General features: G+C 48.7%; 1 protein-coding gene across 10 annotated transcripts in view; it reads left to right on the forward strand.

The window, feature by feature from the left end:
• Nucleotides 1-19,396, forward strand: part of ZHX3 (zinc fingers and homeoboxes 3) — a 50,570-nt gene extending 31,174 nt beyond the window's left edge. For 6 of the 10 annotated variants that reach the window (XM_074842969.1, XM_074842965.1, XM_074842966.1 and 3 more), the window contains 2 exons: nt 9,170-12,105; nt 13,616-19,396. In XM_074842969.1, the coding sequence (XP_074699070.1) occupies nt 9,330-12,105; nt 13,616-13,626 (2,787 nt within the window). In that variant the 5' untranslated portion in view covers nt 9,170-9,329 and the 3' untranslated portion in view covers nt 13,627-19,396. Of the gene's footprint in view, nt 1-47; nt 519-1,528; nt 1,678-9,169; nt 12,106-13,615 lie in introns of those variants that run through there. The other 4 variants (XR_012625512.1, XM_074842970.1, XM_074842974.1 and 1 more) reach the window with 4 other exon arrangements.
• The last annotated feature ends 66 nt before the right edge of the window (nt 19,397-19,462 follow it).

Genomic DNA, 19,462 nt, shown 5'->3' on the forward strand with positions numbered 1-19,462 from the left:
TGCAAAAGCCATCGGCTGCGCACAAGGTCTGAAAGGACGACTCTGAAGCAGGATCCACGGGGGAGAAAAAAAAATCCACGATCCCAACCTGCCAAACCCTGTTTCCTCGCTTTCAGCTGAAGTATTTTGCAGTTGTCTTTTTGGTTATAGCAACTGTAAGTGGGGGAATGGGAGCTGATGCTGAGCCAGAACGTAACACAGCTCTTGAAGCTAGCATATTGCAAAAGGGCACAGTGGATGAAGTAATCCAACAATGCTCAGCTGGGAAGGGGCTGCAGCACTCTAATAGTCTTCAGTCTGTGCTGCAGATGATCAGCTCCAGCGCCCTACGCTTGCTGTCTGGTACTACTTAGTAGCTTGGTTTAATCCTTCCCACCCACATCTTGGTTTAAAGCTCTGGACACTCTTTATTTCCCTGGAATTGCTGCGGGTCCATCCCTTACATGGCTGCTCGGTAACTGGTGATAAGCCTGTCTTCAGCAAGCGTTTCTTCGTTGCACAAGGGACTTGGATGCTCGGTGAGAAAACCGTGTGAGCCTCTAGCAGGCTTTTGGGTTTGTGGCTCTGCAGTGGGATTGTTTCGGTGCTGGTATAAAAGCTGATGCTGGTTTTCCTCTAACAATAAATGTTGTGCTAGCATCTAGAGCTGTGGTTCCCTAATTTGGGGTGATGGCCCCCAAAGAGGGTCACCCATATGGAGGTGGATGTCCAAACCTGGAATTGGGGTTGTGAGCAGAAGTGCTTCAGAAATACGGGCTAGGAGGCTTCCCCCAGAATGACTCCCTGGGACTGGGCAGGCTGCAGCAGCACTGAGAGCACGGTGGGCTTCTGTGCTTCGTGTGCTCTGTTGTCATCGGGTGCTTGTACCTGTGAACTCCTCACCAGCTTGGCCAAGTGTTTCCTGCTGATTTAAAAGACTCAAGTGCCCTTATCAGAAATTTAACATGCACCAAGATCTACCTCTGGTTCTCATGTTTCTCTGGGAACTGGGACTCTTTACTCCAAGCTCCCTGATAGTTTTTTGGCTTGGAGCCAGTTTAGGAATTTCAGAGAATAAAAATATGAAGAAATATATTTTAGGTGTAACCTACCCCTTTTCACATGCATTCCAAAGGGCTGCATCTGCCAAAGCTGGCCTTGCCCTACCTATATGATGGTGCTTTTTAATAAGCTCTAAGAGTGGGATTGCAAGGCGGGTAGCAAGTCTGAACGTGGTGTGGCAGAATATTACTGTCCTATGTGGGGCTGTTTGAGGTGCCTGTGATGAAGCTGCAGTCACAAACAGATCCCTGACAATATAAATAAAAAGAAAACCTCCTAGAGAAAGCACAAGGGGCTGAAATCAGAGCTCCTGGGCATTTGTAAACGTGACCGATGTTCTTGTACTGTCCTGTTCAGGCACAAACCAACCCACTGGTATTCACCAGCTGAGCATGAGGTGATGGGAGACCCAGATACTGATGAGCTGAGGGACTTCTTGAAGCTCCACTAATGCTATCTGGTGTCCTCTGCTGGTAGTGTTAACCTCGGAGCTGGCTCTGTCAAGAGATGATTATCTGTCTGCTGGACCTTTTCCTTTGGGGGAGTGCCAGGAATGTTTTGCAACATGGACAAAATGTGAGGATTGAAGCTATGGAGGTGGGTCCCTGGGATGCTGGGACTGTGAACCCTGCTAAGGTAGTGTAACTTGGAGCAAATCTGTAATGAAGCCTCTATGCCAAAAGAGATTATTATTTTTTTGGAAGATGTTAATGGTATGATTGCATAACATTTATTTTATGCTCGATCAAATGGATGAGGGCAGAGGAAAAGGAGTGAGTGAATTAATGTTAGTGATGTTCAAACAGAAGCATGCAAAGCTCCGAGGGATGATCAGTGGTTTTGTTTTGATGTGTGTTGTGTTTTTTTTTATTCCTGACATTCTCCTGAAATATAGCACACAGGCTTGTCTCTAAGGGGGGCACATTGCCAATAGTCTAAAGGTTATATTATCCTAGTGACCTATTTTTATACTCTAATCGCGTTCTGTTTCAGCTGCCTCTTTCTAGCCCTCCATCTTGCTCAGTTTTGTGCTCATCTGAAAAAAAGCGGAGATAATTACCATTAGTCGCCGAGTGCTAAGGCAGCAAGCCAGTCTCTACCCAGGTAACGACGACAAAGGAGAGTTGCTGCTGTTATGGAAGCGCGAGAGCAATCCGAAAACACAGCTCGTAAATGGGTGACGGCTTGAAACAGGATGATGAGGAGTGTTGTGGGGCAGAGGAGAGAGGTCTTCTCTTAAAGGCAAATTTTAAATGGAGAAGTACAGCAGTTTGTAGAAGGGTGAAATTTTAATGAATAGCTCTGTTTAACTAGCCTAAATGGAAAAGACGCTTTTCTACTCTAGGCCTGCCAAGTAATGGAGAATGAATACGATTGTTCGGTCAACCGGCTTCTACTGCCTTTAGACTGTACCCGTGTTTTCAAAGCCAGTCTTAAGCTACAAAGCACCCTGACCAGTTGACATAAAGACAAATTGTTCCTTAGTACAAACGTTGACTATGTGATGCTGCTTGAAGCTCAAAACTGCTGAAATTTGTGCGTGTGTTTGTACATTTGTGCGGTGCAAAATAATAAGATGCGAAGAGGCTTTTCTTGCCTGTGTGGCTTCTCTTGGGTTGCAGTTATTTTATTGCTGGTTGCTTTCCCTGTTCTTGTGGAGAGCACCTGAATTTTGAGTGCCTGCAGTGTTAGTGCGGTTACAATCTGCTTTGGAGGGGAAAATCTCATTAACTGTTTGCTCATGGGAACTTGCAGCCCTGCATGGGGTTAAACCCCAAAAGAATTCTGTCACGACCTTGGTCTGGGTTATGGACCAGGGTCTGGGTGGCAGATGCTACCTATAGGTGCCAGTGCTAGGCAAGGGCATGGTGTGGAGATGTGCACCGCTTGCCAGGAGCTGGGTGATGCTCTGCTGCTGGCGATGGTCCCATCCTGTGACTTCCCTTCCAGCTCCAGGCTTTGCAGAGTTACTCAGGGAGGATGCTGGGCCCCAGCTAGTCGGGATGCACAGCCACAGACCAGGAACAGAGGATCTCAGCCCTGCCAAATCTTGCATTTTCTTCGCTGTTAGAGAGCCATGCTGGCACAGCTAAAAGAGAGGTCCCGTCCACACCCGGGAAGTTGGGATTTGCTCTGAAGAGTTGGGCTGTTCACTCTGTTTGTATTGAACCACAGGGATGTAGCCTGAAGAGGTCTTTGCCGAGTTGCCGGAGCGTGCCCATCCACACAGTGTGTCCCTGGAATGGATTAGCAATAGCTGCCCTGTTCCTGGCAGCGGGCTGTGTCCTTGAGGCCCGTTGGTGATGCTGCTGCATGGCCTCTCCCCGTGCTTTGTTATGCTTTTGTTGTAACCAAAGCTTGTGATTCCAAGTCCATGGTGATGAAACCCAGGTGAGAGCTGGCATGGGTCAGCGTCTGGCCAGGGAAACAAGCCTTTGCTCCTTCTACCTTATTCTGGAAAGTGCAGGAGTCTCCAGCCTTCCTCTCTCCTGCCAGCCCACACTGAGCACGTTTTGGCAAGAAGTTAATAAAACTGGTGAAGCTCCTACATGACTTCCCATGAATGGACTCCAAATGCAGAACAAATGTTAATGCCCAACCAAACGGAAAGAGTCCCAGGACTGCCATGGCTGGCGACGGGGGCGGCCTGTGCTCGCTGCTGCATGGGCCTGTTTTTGCTCCCCTCCCCAGCACCCAGGTAAATGTACCCAGTCCCAGGCCGCTAAGCTGGCACCCAGCACCGCCCAGAGCAAACGGGGTGTCTGCTGTGCTGGGGGGGACCCACTGTGAAACATGATGGGATTTCCCTCTCGGGTCATGGTGGTGGGAAGGAGAAGGTGGATCAGCTCTTGGATCTAGGTGCTGCAGAGAACACCTGCTCGTTGGTGCTGGCCACAAGGACCTTTTATTTACTGGCCTTTATTTGCTCATTACCAGTGGGGAGTTGGGAAGTCATCTGTGGACTTCCCACAGACAGATGTGCATTGAATGGGCCTGGCTGGAGGTAGAGCCTAAAGGGGAAATACAAAAACTCTCAAACTTCAACTTTTTTTTTCTTTGATATTTTTTTCTTTTTTTTTTTTTCCCCCATATTATGCTATCAGCCGGGGCCTGCAGAGTTTTAGCTTAACAACAAACCACTATTATTTAAAGTGCCAATATTGTGCTTGGCTTCATATGAGACAGAAACATCAACTTTGTCCCTGACCTGGGGAGTGTGTCTGCCTGCCTAGCAGGCACCGGAAGTGTTGAGAAAACTGTTATTTTACTTCTATTTTGGTGTTGATTTAAAAAAAAAAAAAATTCTTTTAATTTTTTTTTTTTAACTGAGCATTCACTCTTCAGCAGAGCTGCATCAAACACCAGAGCCCCCAGTAGAGTACGTAGCCATCCTACATGTCTGCATGGACCCTTGTCCCCAGTGGGAGTGCTGGGCACCCAGGAGTTGGCTGGGCTGGGGCAGAGAAGGTGACTGTCCTGTCGTCCCCATGCCCGGGTGGTGAGACCGGAGCTGCTGTGCCCAGCTGCACGCTGGCTGGCCAGTGATGCTGCCTGGTGGGTTTTCTGGTTGTTGTTTCTAGGCGAGGTTTGCAAAAGGTCACAAAAATTAATCTTCTAACTTGGGACCTTGGCACTGCGCGGAATGAATGTTTTGCATTAACAACCTAACTCATTAATTCACTGAAACATTTAAAACCAAACCAGTTATATCCAGCCAAGCTGGAAAAAGCTGAAAGTTCATACTCAGCAGTGCAGATTTCGAAACCTCCCTTTGTTAATCTCTGCAGAAGTAAATTTTCTGAAATTTCTAAGCTTACTTTGACCAGTCTCGGCATTGTTTTCCTCAGTGGAGGCAAAGCTGCTCTGCGGAGGGTTAGCAGTGTGCACCTGGACCTGCTGATGGGGACGGGCAGGCTTCTGTGCTGGGGGGAAAGAGGGTTGGTACAGGAGGTGTTGCAGGAGGGGAATGCTCAAAGGACCATTGTAGGTTTTGGTCTGTCTCCAGCAGAAATGCTGCATTGTTTCCATAGATTGGGATCCCGGATTTCACAGCTTGCATCTTCCTCCTCTGTTATTATTTTCTGAATTGCTAGGGGTAGCACGTCTCATGGTGCTCCTTGTACTTGTTTGTGAGCTGGAGATGGGTTGCTGGTGTGTGGCCTTCGTGGGCCTCTTACACGGAGGAGAAATGGGCAGACCTGGGCAGTGCAGGAGCGAGCTCAGCCTGCGGCTCCCCTTGCCCTTGCTGCTGGCTCGGAGTACAGGGCTTGCCTCCTCTAGGCCACGGCCCTTGAGAAGCTGATGAGTGGCCACCAACCTGGCTGTCCCTATAGCCACAACATGGTGACAACAGCGTAAAACTGCATCTACCAGTGGAGCAGAGCTTCCCCGTGATGATTTTTTTAAACTGTTTTAAGCTGGGAGCTGTGCAGACAAGCAATCACGGACATACATGAAGGATGGGGAACCACAACCCATCCTAAGCCGTTCACCTGGGTTCGTGCCTGCCTTGTGCAAAGGCCGGGCTGCTCGTCCCTGTCACAGGAGTGGGGCATGCATGGTTGTCTTGCTGTTGTGTGAGCCCTAGAATCAGTTCCTGGTGCTTTAGGTATGAGAAACGTACCCCCAGCCACGTGCTGAGCTGGGATCCGACCTGGCCAAAGGAGCCTTTGGGCTGCCTTTCCTTCCAGCATCAGTAGTATCAGGAGTATCACTGGGACTGAATCACTTTGATGCTGCTTTAAGTCAGTTTTCCCTCAAATTTCCAACAGCAGTGGCAGGTTAGGTGCACAGGTCATTTGACCTGCTTACTCTGCTACCTCACTATTAAATTAGCAGTATAAATTAAATAGGAACCATGAATTTAAGTACAACCTCTTTGTCTTTCTGGCTGCCAGGTAGCTATTTCATTCAGCTAATGTCTCTTTCCTCCAGTTAATCATAAAATAATACATAGGAAATAAAGTTCTTCACACACGGCTGTACGGATTGGTCTGAAGGGTTTGCAGTGATGCTATACTGAGCTCTGTTGTAAGGCTGTTTTTTAATTGATTAATTTTTCTGCCATTAATTTACCCTGACCATTAAAACAGCCTCACTTTAATGACAGAGAAATCAGTGAATTATCCATTCTGTTATATATTAGTGGTATATTAAAGTATTAGTGCATTCCAGAAGGTGAGCAGTGAATAAAACATGTTCCGAACATGTGGTTATGCAACTGTTCCATGGAAATGAAACGGACAAACAGTACACTTGATTAATTTTTTTTTCCCAGTAAATTGGCACTGTGATTCACTTCCAGCTAAATTTGCAATCTGTGTTCTCAGGTGGCCTTAATATTGGAGCCCCAGCAGGAGAGCTGTGGTGGCTGGGGCTGCTTTGATTGCATTTTTAACAAAAGTTGTTGGAGAGAGCACGGAGCTTGATGCAAATGTGCTGGTAAATGAAATGCAGAGCTTTTAGGTTCTCTGTAGGTGGGTCAGGCCATTCACATTTACCCAAAATAATAGTGACAGCGTGCTCAGGAGAGGCACTCCGTCAGCATGGCACAATGGGGGTCTTTGTGTATCTCCATTGCTCTGTATCAAATTTACTCTGTTGACAGATAAAAATCATCTTTTTGATATCTGTCGACTCCATAAACACTGGGTAAGAGCTGCCTGGGACTCGAGCTGTCTCAGTAATGGAGACTCTGGAACTGGATCTCTAGCAGGAGTTTGCTGGAAACTAAAAAGCTTGCAAAGGACCCAGCAGTTTCTCCCTGGCCTGTGCTAGAGCTGCAGAATAAAATTAAATAAGAATTCCCTTTTACCGTTGCTTCCCTGACACGAAACTCCTTTCAGCCTTTAAAGCTCTATTTTGTAGGCTTCAGGCTGGTCTTATTGTTTTTTTCCTAATTGACTGGACTTGGAAAGGTCATCGTACCCTGCTAGATTGTGTAATATTTAACTTAGCATCAAAAATGAGGATCTTGGGATTGGTGTCAAATGGATGCTGTTCCCTTCTGAATAGCAAAGCCCATTCATAGTCATCCAAGTATTCGACTTGCTAATACTAATGAATAACTTTCTGGCCCTCTGCAGAGGGAAGGACTAACCATAAAAAGGTGGGATGAGAGTGGCATAAAGCAGGTATTGAGAACATGCAATTCGCACTGACTAAATCCAGATCACAGCTTTAATACTTTTTTTATTTATAGATTTTTTTTTTTTAAGTTGTAATTTCTAGCTTTTCATGAAGCTTTAGCATAGCAAACAGTCTTTTCTGATGCCAAGTTCAGTGATGACTAACACTATTTACAGGACTGTTTTGTAATCTCAGATCAGCCCACATTAACGGGAAGTTACGTTTTCCCATCAGTCTTTTAAACGGTGCCTGAGAGTTGCTGAGGCCAGAGTTGGCCATCCAGGCTCTCCTGTTTGGAAAAAATGATGTCAGCTTTCAGAACAATTTTTAAAAAAATTTCTAATGAAGTTAGGGAGGTCAAATGGTACTTCCTCCGTTTGATTTTTTGCATTAGGACCTTTCATTCCTCTGTTCTAAAAGCTACCGGCAAAAATAAGCAGAGGAGGTATTGCATAAGCACCACGAAGTCATTTGCCCGATCTGCATTTCTCAGTGCATGAGATCAGCTCAGAATATCTGATATGAGAAAGCTACTGGTGCACAACTGCTGTAACTGATAGGAGTTACCTCTGTGAGTCATCTGGTAGGATGGTAAGTTGGTCTTTTTTTTTTTTTTTTTTCAGTTCAAGTTTTATGAGTGTTTTTATAAAGCTCTGTCGCTGTTACTGTAAATCCCGGGAAAATCTGGCACAGAGTGTTTGTAATATGAATCAGTGCATCCATATGCTTCCAAGTGACCTTGCAATCTGGAAAAAATCCATTTTATCCCTGTGTTTAAAGGGAAAAGAAAAGCAGAGTTGCTGTAAAAAAGGTTGGCAGGGGTGTTAAGGCAGAGGTGTTCCTCCCTCAGATGTGCTGTGTTTCCTGTTATGGGGACTGTCACCAGGCAAGTGACTCCTGGTGCCAGCTACAGCAGACAGCTTTACTGCCCTCGGGTCGTGATCTCAGGCACGGACCATCCGCTGTGCAGATGGTGAAGCTACATCAGGCCAGGAATAAGGTTGTGGCTGATGCCCAGGCCAGCCCTGGCCTTCCACAGGCTGGAGCAGCTTGGGAACTGTTTTAGCTTCAGAAAAAGAAAAAAATTTTCTTTTTTTTTTTTTTTTTTTTTAAGTGACAGATCTCTGGTCACCCCAAGCCCAGAAAAATGGGCTTGTGTTGCAGAGAAATAGCACTTTCTTAGGAAATACCCACAGTGCACCGAGTTGTGTGAATGCCAAAAGCTGCAAAGGTGGTGGGAGGGAAGGCTGGGAGCCAGGAGGAGCCAGGAACATGTGTGTGATGCTGCCTTTGAGTTTTGAGGCTTTGCCTTCTCTTGCAGCTCCAGACAAAGACTCAACAGATGCTGTTGAAATAGCAATGAAGTGTGCACAGGGTGGGGAGAGAATCTCACAAATGCTTTGTGGTCTTGCTGAGCGAGGAGGGCTAAAATACGTAGTCCTGGCTAAAGCCTTCCTGCTCCCTACAGCGGAGCTCCAGGCATCTCTGCAGGCAGAGGCCCTTGGCACGGGCACGGTGCTTTGAGCTGGCGAGAAACTTCCCGACAGGATGGCTGGAAAATGCCGATTTTGAAGAAATCAAAATGTTCTGTGGGGGACGCATTGATTTTTCATCAGGTTTTTCTGATGGAAAGCAGGCGGGTTTTCCAGGGTGACCCTGCCTGGTATCGGAGCTGGGAGCCCGGGCGCACAGGGAGCCCAGGCACTGATCTCCCCGCCAAAACACTGGTGACGGCTCTTGGCAGGGCAGGGTGAGGGGAAATTTCAGTGTTTTTCCTCCTCAAATGAGAACTTGATGCAGGCTGTAAAAGGGGCATGTTTGTGTGTTTGTTTTTAAACAGGTTGTATGTGTGAAAATACATTAAATCCAAGGTCAAGTTAAATTTTTCCAGTGAAAGAGGCTGAAAATAATTTATCTAGTGAAAAAGTTAAATACCAGGACAGTTGTGCTTTGTCTAATGCCAAGGGAACTAACCCCTCCTCCCTCTCCTTGTCCTCAGGTTCAGTGGCAAATATGAACATTTGTCAACATTTGACAACAATTCCTTGGGACATCATGAATTTGCTGGAATCTAGACCACTGAGCACTTACAAGAGCGCTTTTTAAATCTGAATTTAATTTAAATGAAAGAAAAATAATAATCTGGATCAATTGTAGTGATGGCTAGCAAAAGAAAATCCACAACTCCCTGCATGATACCAGTAAAGACACTGGTGCTTCAGGAGACTGAACTGGATGCTGTAGAAGATGATCGTGAAGGAACGCAGCAAGATGCTCCTGCGGAAGGGCCAGCAGCTAGTGATGCTGGTGCCAGTAACAGTAATAATGGAGCTTTGTCTAATGGGCACCGTGGTATTGCTGATGGTGACACTTATATCTGCAAGTCTTGTGACTTTGGATCTCAAGACGTTCATCACTTCTTTGGGCACTTGGACTCTGAGCACTTAGACTTTAGCAAAGACCCTGCGTTTGCATGTGTTGCTTGCAACTTTCTGGCAAATAGCCATGAAGGGCTCTCGCACCACAATGCAGAGTCACACGCTGGTGAAACAAGCTTCATCTGGAGAGTGGCTAAGCAGGACAATCATACAACTGTGGAGCAAAGTCTCTGTGAGGCTGCCAGCAGCCACGACCTTCCGGGAGAGGTCCCTGAAGAAGGGGTGGACGGCCAGTCTGAAATTATCATTACCAAAACCCCCATCATGAAGATAATGAAAGGTAAACCAGAGGCCAAAAAAATCCACACGCTGAAGGAGAATGTGTCAAGTCAGTTGGGCAGTGAGCCGGAGGTGAAAGATGGAGAGCATTCATTCCCAAACGGGTCCGTGCCAGTCAGCCAGCCCACTGCGAGTTCGACAAAATCATCTCATATAGTGAATGGCTCCATCATAGGAAATGTGCCTGTTCTACAGGCGGGTGTTGCACAACTTGTGTCACTGCAGCAGCAACCCCCGTTGCATCAGCAGCTACCTACGTCCAAGTCCCTTCCCAAGGTGATGATCCCCCTGAGCAGCATTCCAACATACAACGCCGCCATGGACTCCAACAGCTTCCTCAAAAACTCTTTCCACAAGTTCCCCTACCCCACCAAAGCTGAGCTCTGCTACTTGACCGTGGTGACAAAGTACCCAGAAGAGCAGCTGAAGATCTGGTTCACTGCCCAGAGGTTGAAGCAGGGCATCAGCTGGTCACCAGAGGAGATCGAAGATGCCAGGAAGAAGATGTTCAACACTGTTATTCAGTCCGTGCCACAACCCACCATTACAGTTTTGAACACGCCGCTGGTTGCGAATCCCGGGACCGTCCCCCATCTTATTCAGGCGACTTTACCGGGCCATGTGGTGGGGCAGCCGGAGGGGACGGGGGGTCTGCTGGTCACGCAGCCCATCATGGCAAATGGGTTGAAGGGCACCAGCTCCTCCTTCACCTTGGCAGTGACTTCCGTCCCCAAGCCGCAGCCGGCAGCGCAGCACGGCACAGTGAGCTCCAGCAACGCGTCGGGGGTGAAGGTGGTCAACAGCGGCCAGTCACTGCTCACCGCCTGCCCAGCGATCTCCTCGCAGACCTTCCTGGATCCCAACATGTACAAAAACAAGAAGTCCCACGAGCAGCTCTTGGCCTTGAAAGGCAGCTTCTGCAGAAACCAGTTCCCTGGCCAGGCCGAAGTCGAGCGACTGACAAAAATCACAGGACTTTCCACCAAGGAGATTCGAAAATGGTTCAGTGATAGGAGGTACCACTACAGGAATGTGAGAGGCGGCCGGGCCGTCTTCCCTGGAGACAGCGCTCTTGATTCCCTGCCCGAAATAACCTTCGACGTCTCGGCCAAAGGAGCTGAGCTGAGCCCCGCGGCAGCAGCGGCCACGCCGGCCCCTCACCACCCGCCGCGGCGGCAGTCATGGCACCAGGCGCCCGACTTCACACCGACCAAGTACAAAGAGCGGGCGCCAGAGCAGCTGAAGGCCCTGGAGAGCAGTTTTGCCCAAAATCCCCTTCCTGCGGAGGAAGAGGTGAACCGCCTGAGGGGAGAAACAAAGATGACGCGGAGGGAGATTGATAGCTGGTTCTCGGAGAGAAGGAAGAAGAAGGTGGCAGAGGAAAATAAGAAAGTGGAGGAGGCGGCTCGGCAGGATGAGGACGAGGCGGAAAATGGCGGTGGGGAAGGGGAGGACTCCTCGGATGAGCTGAGGGCCGCGAGTGAAAACGGCTCAGTCGACGCCTCCGGCAACAACCCAAACTCAATGGAGCGGAAAGTGAGTCCCATCAAAATCAACCTGAAAAACCTGCGAGTGACCGAGTCCAATGGCAAAAGTGAGTTACCAGGGGCTGGTGCAAACGAGAAAGGGGATGTCAGCTCCAGCCGGCCACCCACCCCTCCAAAAACCAAACTGAACTTTAAAAAAACAGCCCAGCAGCGGCATCTGCTGAAGCAAATGTTCGTGCAGACCCAGCGGCCCACGAACCAGGAGTACGACGCCATCGTTTCCCAGACAGGTCTGCCGCGGGCTGAGGTCATTCGCTGGTTTGGGGACAGCCGGTATGGCTACAAGAACGGGCAGCTGAAGTGGTATGAGAACTACAGGCGGGGGGTTTTCCCCCCGGGGCTGGTGGAGGTCAGCCCCACCAGCCGGGAGGTGCTGGAGGACTACTACGAGAAGCACAAGGGGCTGCGGGAGGAGGATGTGCCCAGCCTCTGCGAGCGCTCCCACCTCAGCGCCCAGCAGCTCAAGGTGTGGTTTGCGGTGAAGGTGGAGGAGGAGAGCCGGGGCGCCGTCCCTGAGGAGGCCAGCGCTGGGGAGACGGCGGGAAGCCGGAAAGGGCCGTGCGAGGCTGGCTCGGAGGTGTCGGAGAGCAGCGAGCCGTGGGAGACAGGTGGCCAGGAAGGCAGCGCCGGGACCCCCGACACCCCCGGCCCGCCGCCCGCCGCCCGGCTCGGTAAGGCCCCCGCCACAGGCAGGGCTGGCTCTGTGGGAGGGTTTGGGCGAGCACAGGTCACTGAGCATTTCCCATTTGGGAAACTGAGGCTTTAGGGAAGGGTTTAGTGTCCGGTCCTGCTGTTTGGGATTTAACTGAGGAAGCAGTGAGGAAACCCCTGGGAAAGAGTGGGGCCAGGGAAGGCGGATGAGGAGGGTCTGGCAAGATGCTGTGAGTGCTGCTGCCTGCCCACCCCTGCCTGCCTTGGTCACTGGATGCTGGCTCCATTCTGAAGCCAAATCCTGGCTTTATTTTTAGCTTAAGTAAAACCAGTGGGAGTGTCTGGTCCCTTTACCTACCCCAGGGAAAGGTGGCCCTTGGGTTTATTTATGAAGAAGATGGGTTTTTGGGAAGAAAGGGACCTGACTGCTGTCCCCCATGCCACTGGCTGCTTCCATGCCTCCCCCTGGCCTCAGGCAGCAGACATAACCTGTGCCTGCCTGTGCAGGCAAGAGCCTCCTCCCCTCTCCTGCCGCCAGCTCTCCAGATGTGAACAGCCTTCTTTGGCGCAGGGCAAGGCTTGGGTGTTGAAGATGGAGGCTGCAAGGAGCGAGAGAACACGGAGGGGTGGTGTTTACAGCTGCTGGCCCTACCCCTCCTCCAGGACTCACTTCTGAGAGGCGCATGCGTGTGTGTGTGTGCAGGCATGTGTAGAGGAGAGGAGAGGTGGTTTCCAAGCCCTCTGTGGGCTCTTCAGAAGTGCAGCTGGGGGCTGTTTCCTCCCTGGCAGGGTTCCCACCAGATGGGGATGGCCGAGCGCTTGCCCTGTCCCACCACAGGCTGCAGAGCCCCTTGCTGGCGTGCTGGGCAGCTGGGATCTTCTCCAGCCCCACTGCCTTGCTTCAGAGCCTCCCACACACTTCTGCCATGGCTGCAGGCCTTAAAAAAAAAAAAAAAAAATCCACTGAAATTCATTGCTTCCCTCCCCTGTGTAACACAGAGGAGATGGAGCGTGGGTTTGAATGGGCCCTTCTTGCAGCTGAGAGGTCTGGATGTGCGCTGCCTCCTGCGCTTTGCTGGGGAGCGGCCGCAGGAGCGGGCTGAGGAGGCGTGGCAGCGGCAGCGGTTTGAAGAAGGGTGGTGGGCCAGCTTGTGTGCCTATGACAGGGTGATGGCCATGCCCCTGCTAGCACCCTCTGAGTGTCGCTTTATGCCACCCAGAGCGGGACGGTCCCGTCACCCCTTGTGGCACAGAGGCAGGAGGTGCTCAGCAAAGGTGTACAGCTTCAGGGTCTGCGTCCCGCCTTAGCCTTGCTGCTGGCCAAAGCCTAGCTCTGCTCCCATGAAGATTTTGGGTTTCCTGGCCCCTCTCAATGGGGCTGGCCTTCCTCTGCAGCTGACTGCATCAGTGCTCCCAATTTTGCTTATCCCGAGGCACTCCTGCACCCCTTCCTCCCCATCCAGCACCCTGCCTGGGTTGCAGGCCCCTGCGGTGAGCTGGAGCATCCCTGACACCTCTGTTCTTTTTCAGAAACAGACTGAACTCAAACCACCAGCCCCGGAGGATCTGCTCTTACCCTTGAGAAGAAATTTTTGGTCTTTAAGAAACCCATGGGCCGGCCTGATCCAAACCTCAGGAGCAGAACGTGGTGATAAAGCACTGCCATAAATAAGACCTTTGAGCACAGCACACAAGAGAGCGCGCGTGCAAAAACTGGGCACTTAGTGCAGAGCTCTCGGTGGCCCAGCCGAGGAGATGGCTGAGAGCTGGCAGAGGCGGGGGCTTAGCTCGCACCCAGGAAATAGGATGCTCTTGTTTGCTTTCCAGTGGACAGACTTTCAGATTTCATATTCATATACCAATGCCTACAGCTGCCTATACAAGCATAACAAATCTCAGACATTGTGTAAACAAGGTCATTGCTTAGATATGGACTATCATGGCACACTACTTTTTTCTTTTTTTTTTTTTTTCTCTGCTGTCCGTTAAGGTGTTTGTTCTCTAAAGGTTGGCATGGCTGCATATATCCTCTCCGACCTTTCTGGTCCTTGAGCCCTGGCAACGAAGGGCTTTGCGGGCACACAAGTGTGTATGTGTGTGTTAGGAGAAGTATCCGAGAAGAAAACTGCCAGTCTTGCATTAAAGTCCAGTGGGAGCTGAGTGAGATTTTCATCCCTACGGCTGAGGTTAGATATTTAGCATTGCATGCTCTCCAATAAGTAGCAGGTTCCCAGACCCATACAACCCAGGAGATGGAGTTTGGTGTCATTTGTCCCTTGCTGGCTAGAATATTTTCCCCTGTGCTCCTGGAGGCTGACTGAAGCAGGCTATTAAATCTCCAAGTCTCCCTTTAATCACTGAGAACTAGCACATAATAATTTTTCCATCCTGACCTGGAATGCTTTTCATTGTTCAGAGAGAACAAGCTGTTCTTCAGAGAACAAACGCAGAGAATACGCAGCGTTGCTGTGAGTGGTTCAAGTCATTGTTGTCTCCAAGGGATCGGTGAGGCAGCAGCTCTTCTGCAATCAGGAAGTTTCCCTCTCGCAGCCCTACATGACAGATCCTCCTTCAGCAGCGCTGGTAACTTCAAGTGTTTGCTCCAGTCTTTTTTTTCCTTGCCTTTCCCCCCTCCTCACCCCAGTCTATCTGCAATAGTTCTGGCAAAATAGCAAAATAAATTTCCCAGTTAACCTTCCTGTTTCCCAGTACCTGTACATTTTTAATGTGCCCATGTTGTCTTAGGTGGTTGCTGTGTGATGCAGCTACTTAAAAGATTTTTTTTTTTACTGTTCTAATAGAAAACAAGATCTAGAAGGGAAACTCTTGAGCTGAATAGCCTAGCCAAATGCTGTGTCAGACCATTCTGTCACAAACTAAACAAATTCCAGCTCAAAATTGGTTCCATGTCTTGCCTTCACTTTTGCTCTTGGAAGGCTATTCCAGAACTTCACTGCCTTTGAATGGTTAGAAACTTTGTTTAAATTTCTAGTTTGAATTAATTCATGGCTGGTTCATTCCTGGTTTGTTTTGGAGCCAACATTGTCCTTTAACTTAAATAGTTTTTGGTGTTTATCCGCTGATGTATTTATGGAGAGTAGTCATAGCTCCTTATTTTTGCCAAGCTAACTCAGCCAAGCTTTTTCAGTAGAAGGTTTTTATTTAGTGAGAGCTTTTTAATGTGGGAGACTTTATTGTTGGTGGTAAATGATATTTATTAGAAGGGTGGGTAGCAAGCCCCAAAGGATTGGATCCAGAGATTTACAAAAAAATCTGGTTTAAAAACAAAAAAGCTCTTTCAGAACTTCTTCCAAAGATGGTGTCTGATTTCTACCTTCAATTGCTCTTGCTTTTCCAATTCTTTCTTCGTTCCCTCTAAGAGGCCACCTTGCTCAACTACTAGGAGGGGCTTTCTCTGCTCAGTGCTTTGCAGAAGAGAGGGCTTCCTCTCGCCTGGCGGTACGTGCCTACGTGGTAGGTGCCTGTGCCTGAGCTCTCGTAGCTCCCCTGGCACACGGTGTAACCCCCGTGGCCAAGCGTGAGCATCTGCTCCAGGAGGAGGTGACCTGCACCCTGGAGAGAGCCGGGGCAACGCGCTCAGATGCAGACACCCGCACTGCACCATCCCTTAGCAGTCAGACGAACCCTCCCCAAAACGCTGCAAGCAGGGGTGGTGTTGACCTGGAGCACGCTGCAGTGACACCAGGCTCCCTAAATTTCTTTCTCTTTAGAAGCACTGTTTCTGGTCATGCCGTGGTTGGAAGCATAACCAGCAGCCGTCCCACCTGGGCCTGGTGTCGGCTCAGCCGGGCAGCATCCCCATGGCTCTCCTCCGGGACAGCACGGGCAGCTGCGCTGCGAGGACAGCCAGAGCCCCAGGGGTTCACCCTCGCGGGTGCAGTCCTGCATCCCCCGAAATGTCACAGGTGACGGGAGAATCTGGGTGGGCCTAGAGCTGGAGGTAGCCGATCTGGGAGTCGTGTGGCCCGAGAGTATGAGTGTATGTATGGTGTTACCTTCAGAGAACAAATACAGGTAGGTCAATTTACTCTCTAGTGTCTATGTACATGCAGGTTTATTTAAGTACACATATATACAGTTCAGATACGCCATTGATTCTTTATTGCATTAAGATGTACATTAAAAATGTACACTTTTACTAACTACTTGCTATATAAATATGTTGGAAGTGTAGTTTGCCCATTCAAGGTGATTTTCTGTGGGATTTTTGGTGTACACTTAAAGGCCTATGGCTAATTGGAAGAGTGATCCCCGCTCCATCTGCTGAAATGCTTAAGGGTATGAACTGGTCCCTTCAAACCATTTTTCCATGCACTCGCTGAAATTTTTTGCACTTGGATTGTACTCGGCCAGTTTTCCAGAAAAATTGAGAAGTCTTGTGAGCTAGAGGGAGAATTTCCCGGTGTACACAGAAAAACCAGCCTTGAGGGTTGGAAGCTGCTGAGGTTTTTGAGCTTTGTCTCCGTGCATTCATACAAGCACAGCAGGAGTTTTCTTTCTTTTGGGTTGGAGGAATTTTAAAAAGTGGTTCCATGCAGGCTCCCCTTGGACACGGCGACGAGGCTGGCAAGCCCTGTTGCGTGGGGAGGGTAAGATTTAGAGACAAAAAAATCAAAAAGCAATCGAGTTCTCTTTCTAACTCCTACATTCCTTGTTATCTGCATTTTTTTAGTTGACTTGAAATCTCCATGAAAGTATAAGCTGAAAATTTTTGAGCGTTTAGCTCTGTGGTCCTCTGTTTCCCTATTGCATCGTTTTTGAAGCTGAGGAGAAGCAGGTGTCATCTCCAAATAGGCTCAGGTTTTGATGCAGAGTGTTAGAAATATGTTTGCATCTGAAACTGAAAGGAAAAATTGAGAGGTGACTCCACAGTCCCAGCAGCTCTTCTGGTGTTAAGAGAAAGTGTCACCATGATTCTACACAGTGTGTGAATATTTATCATCATCTAATCAAAGATGACTATCTTGACTTGAAAGGAGGGGTGTAAGATAGAGGTCGTGTAGCCAGCATCAGTAAGGAAGGGAAATCTCCATCTGCTGTGTACGAGCCTCGGCTTGACAGGAACAGCAGTAACCATCATTTTTAATCCATGTGAATTTTGTTACTTACGTCTCTGAGGCTGCTTAGATTAAGGGCAGAATCCAATTGCTTAACAACCCAAACCCCTGATTTGTGCCACACCTGGCTCGCTCATGTAAAGGGCTGCTGGTTTTCCTGATGCAGGGAACAGAGTTACTTTATTCATTATCAGTAGGCCCTGCCGTGACATCTCTAGACATGGCTCTGTGTTTCATTTGGGGAGTTTATTTTTCAGCTCCTTAATTAGCATCCTGGAAATAATTCTTCTTTTTTTTCTTTTTTAGCGGAACACTAAACAAACAATGATTTATAGGCTCCTATTTCCACTTGCCTGAGAGCTGAGTGCCGCTGCACATCAGGCCCGCAGCCACGGTGAGAGGGGTGTGCACAGGGGCTTGCTTCGATGCGTGGCATGCAGCGGTCAGCGGGTGCCCGCAGAGCTCCAGCCGCAGGTATTTAGTGCAGCCGCATGTCCCCTCCCTGCCAGGGGCTTGTGTTGGTCACCATAAGAAGCCACCAGCAAAAGTAGTAACTGCTGGCAGCTGTGATGAGAAACCCCGTAGCCAGCCCACAGCTGAACGCAGAACCCGGTGACGCTTGCACAGAACCTGGAGCTGCAAGATACCTGCTTGGTTAATTTTTGCTACGTGTCCTGTCTGTTCAGAGGTGAAGGAGGATGTGAAAGGCTGGTTTTCCATTTAGGGTTTTGTTTTGTTTTTTTGTTTGTTTGTTTTTTTAATTAAAAGCAACAATTTTTGGTCACAGGTAGAACTGTTTGTATTTTGTCTTCCCTGCAGCCCCTCTCTTAGAGACATTACAGAGGCAACCTGATCAGGAGGTGATGTTTGGAAGCTGTGTCACTGGGAATTAGAAAGATGATTTTCAGCACTTAGGCACAAATTAGAAAGTGAATATGATGCTGCACCTTCCTGTCAAGTTGATAGTATTTAAAATGCTTGTAAACTTCTCTCTCCCATTGCCCAGTTAATTTTGGCTGTGCTCTTTTCAAATCAGTCGGTGGCCTGATGTGATTCAGCTCACTGCAGTAACCTCTGTTGTAATTTCTCAGTTGATCATAAAACCAGCAGGGTAAGATTAGGCAACACTACAAATGGAGGGAGGGATGAGACACTTGCGAGCTGTACCTTTTTTTTTTTTTTTTTTTAAGTTTAGTTTCTGCTGTATGTTTCACTGGCAGTGGTCCCTGCCAGGAATGCTGGATTGGCATCGCAAAACTTCAGAGCAAGGGAGCTCTGTTACCTAAGCAGTGGTTTATTTTTTTGTTTTCTTGTTATTGCCTGTTCCAGTAAAGAGTGCTGTTGGCCGACATTGGCCATGTTTTGATGGCACAGTTAAAGCCACTTCTTCCCTGTACTGATGGAGGGTGGCATTGGGAGGCCTTTTGCTTACTGGTGCTAGTGAAGGTTGGGCTAGGAATCCATGGCATAGAAAAATTCTTGCTAAGATTGCACTTTCTCTCTGCCCCATCTGGCTCCTGGTGGTGTTATGGGTACGTGGCTGTGATTCCCCTTGCACATACTAACATTGCACTAAAAGAGAGACTTTGGAAACAGCGTGTTGATCACTTTGTTTCTCAGCAGACCACAAAGTCAGCCTAATGGGGTCTCTTTTTTTTTTTTTTTTTTTTTTAATTATTGTTATTTAGAAATCATGCTGGTGCTGAATGACCTGGAATTTTTGCTTGGATTTATCCAAAGGAAAATGTAATTGTAGCTGCAACGGGACCTTTCATAAGGGTGGCCGTGCAGCTAGGGAGCAGAGCAAGGGCTCTGCTCTGTAAACCGTCTTTGTACCGGGGAGGTGTGGGGGGTTCCAGTGGGGTTATTATTGTGTTTTTTTTAAGACCACAATTTTAGATGGTCACCTTGGCAATCGTGTGAGACAGGAAATAGTTTTTACTTTTGGTAAAGGTTTTAAAGAGAAAAAAAGTGAAGCTGCCTGTGATTGTGGGCTGTGGCTATTACTAGGGCTAGGGTAGCTTGTACCTGCTATGGACTTTACCTGCTCTTATTCTGAGGGCAAGAACTCCCTGTAGCAACAATGCCACTTCTGAGAAGTGAATGGCAAGTTTCCCTTCCTTTTGTATATGTGGATGTGAGGGTGGGCGAGGGGAAGAGCTTGCTTGTACAGTTTGTTGAAATGAAACCAGACATTTTTGGTTGTTCCTAAATAAAGAGCGTAAAAGACGAACACGAGTCGACTGGTGATTGCGCTCGGGACTGGGCAAGCCCGTGGGGTGCTGAAGTGCCCAGGGCT

This window comes from Strix aluco, chromosome 17 (assembly GCF_031877795.1).
Source record: "Strix aluco isolate bStrAlu1 chromosome 17, bStrAlu1.hap1, whole genome shotgun sequence".
NCBI classification, from domain to species: domain Eukaryota; kingdom Metazoa; phylum Chordata; class Aves; order Strigiformes; family Strigidae; genus Strix; species Strix aluco.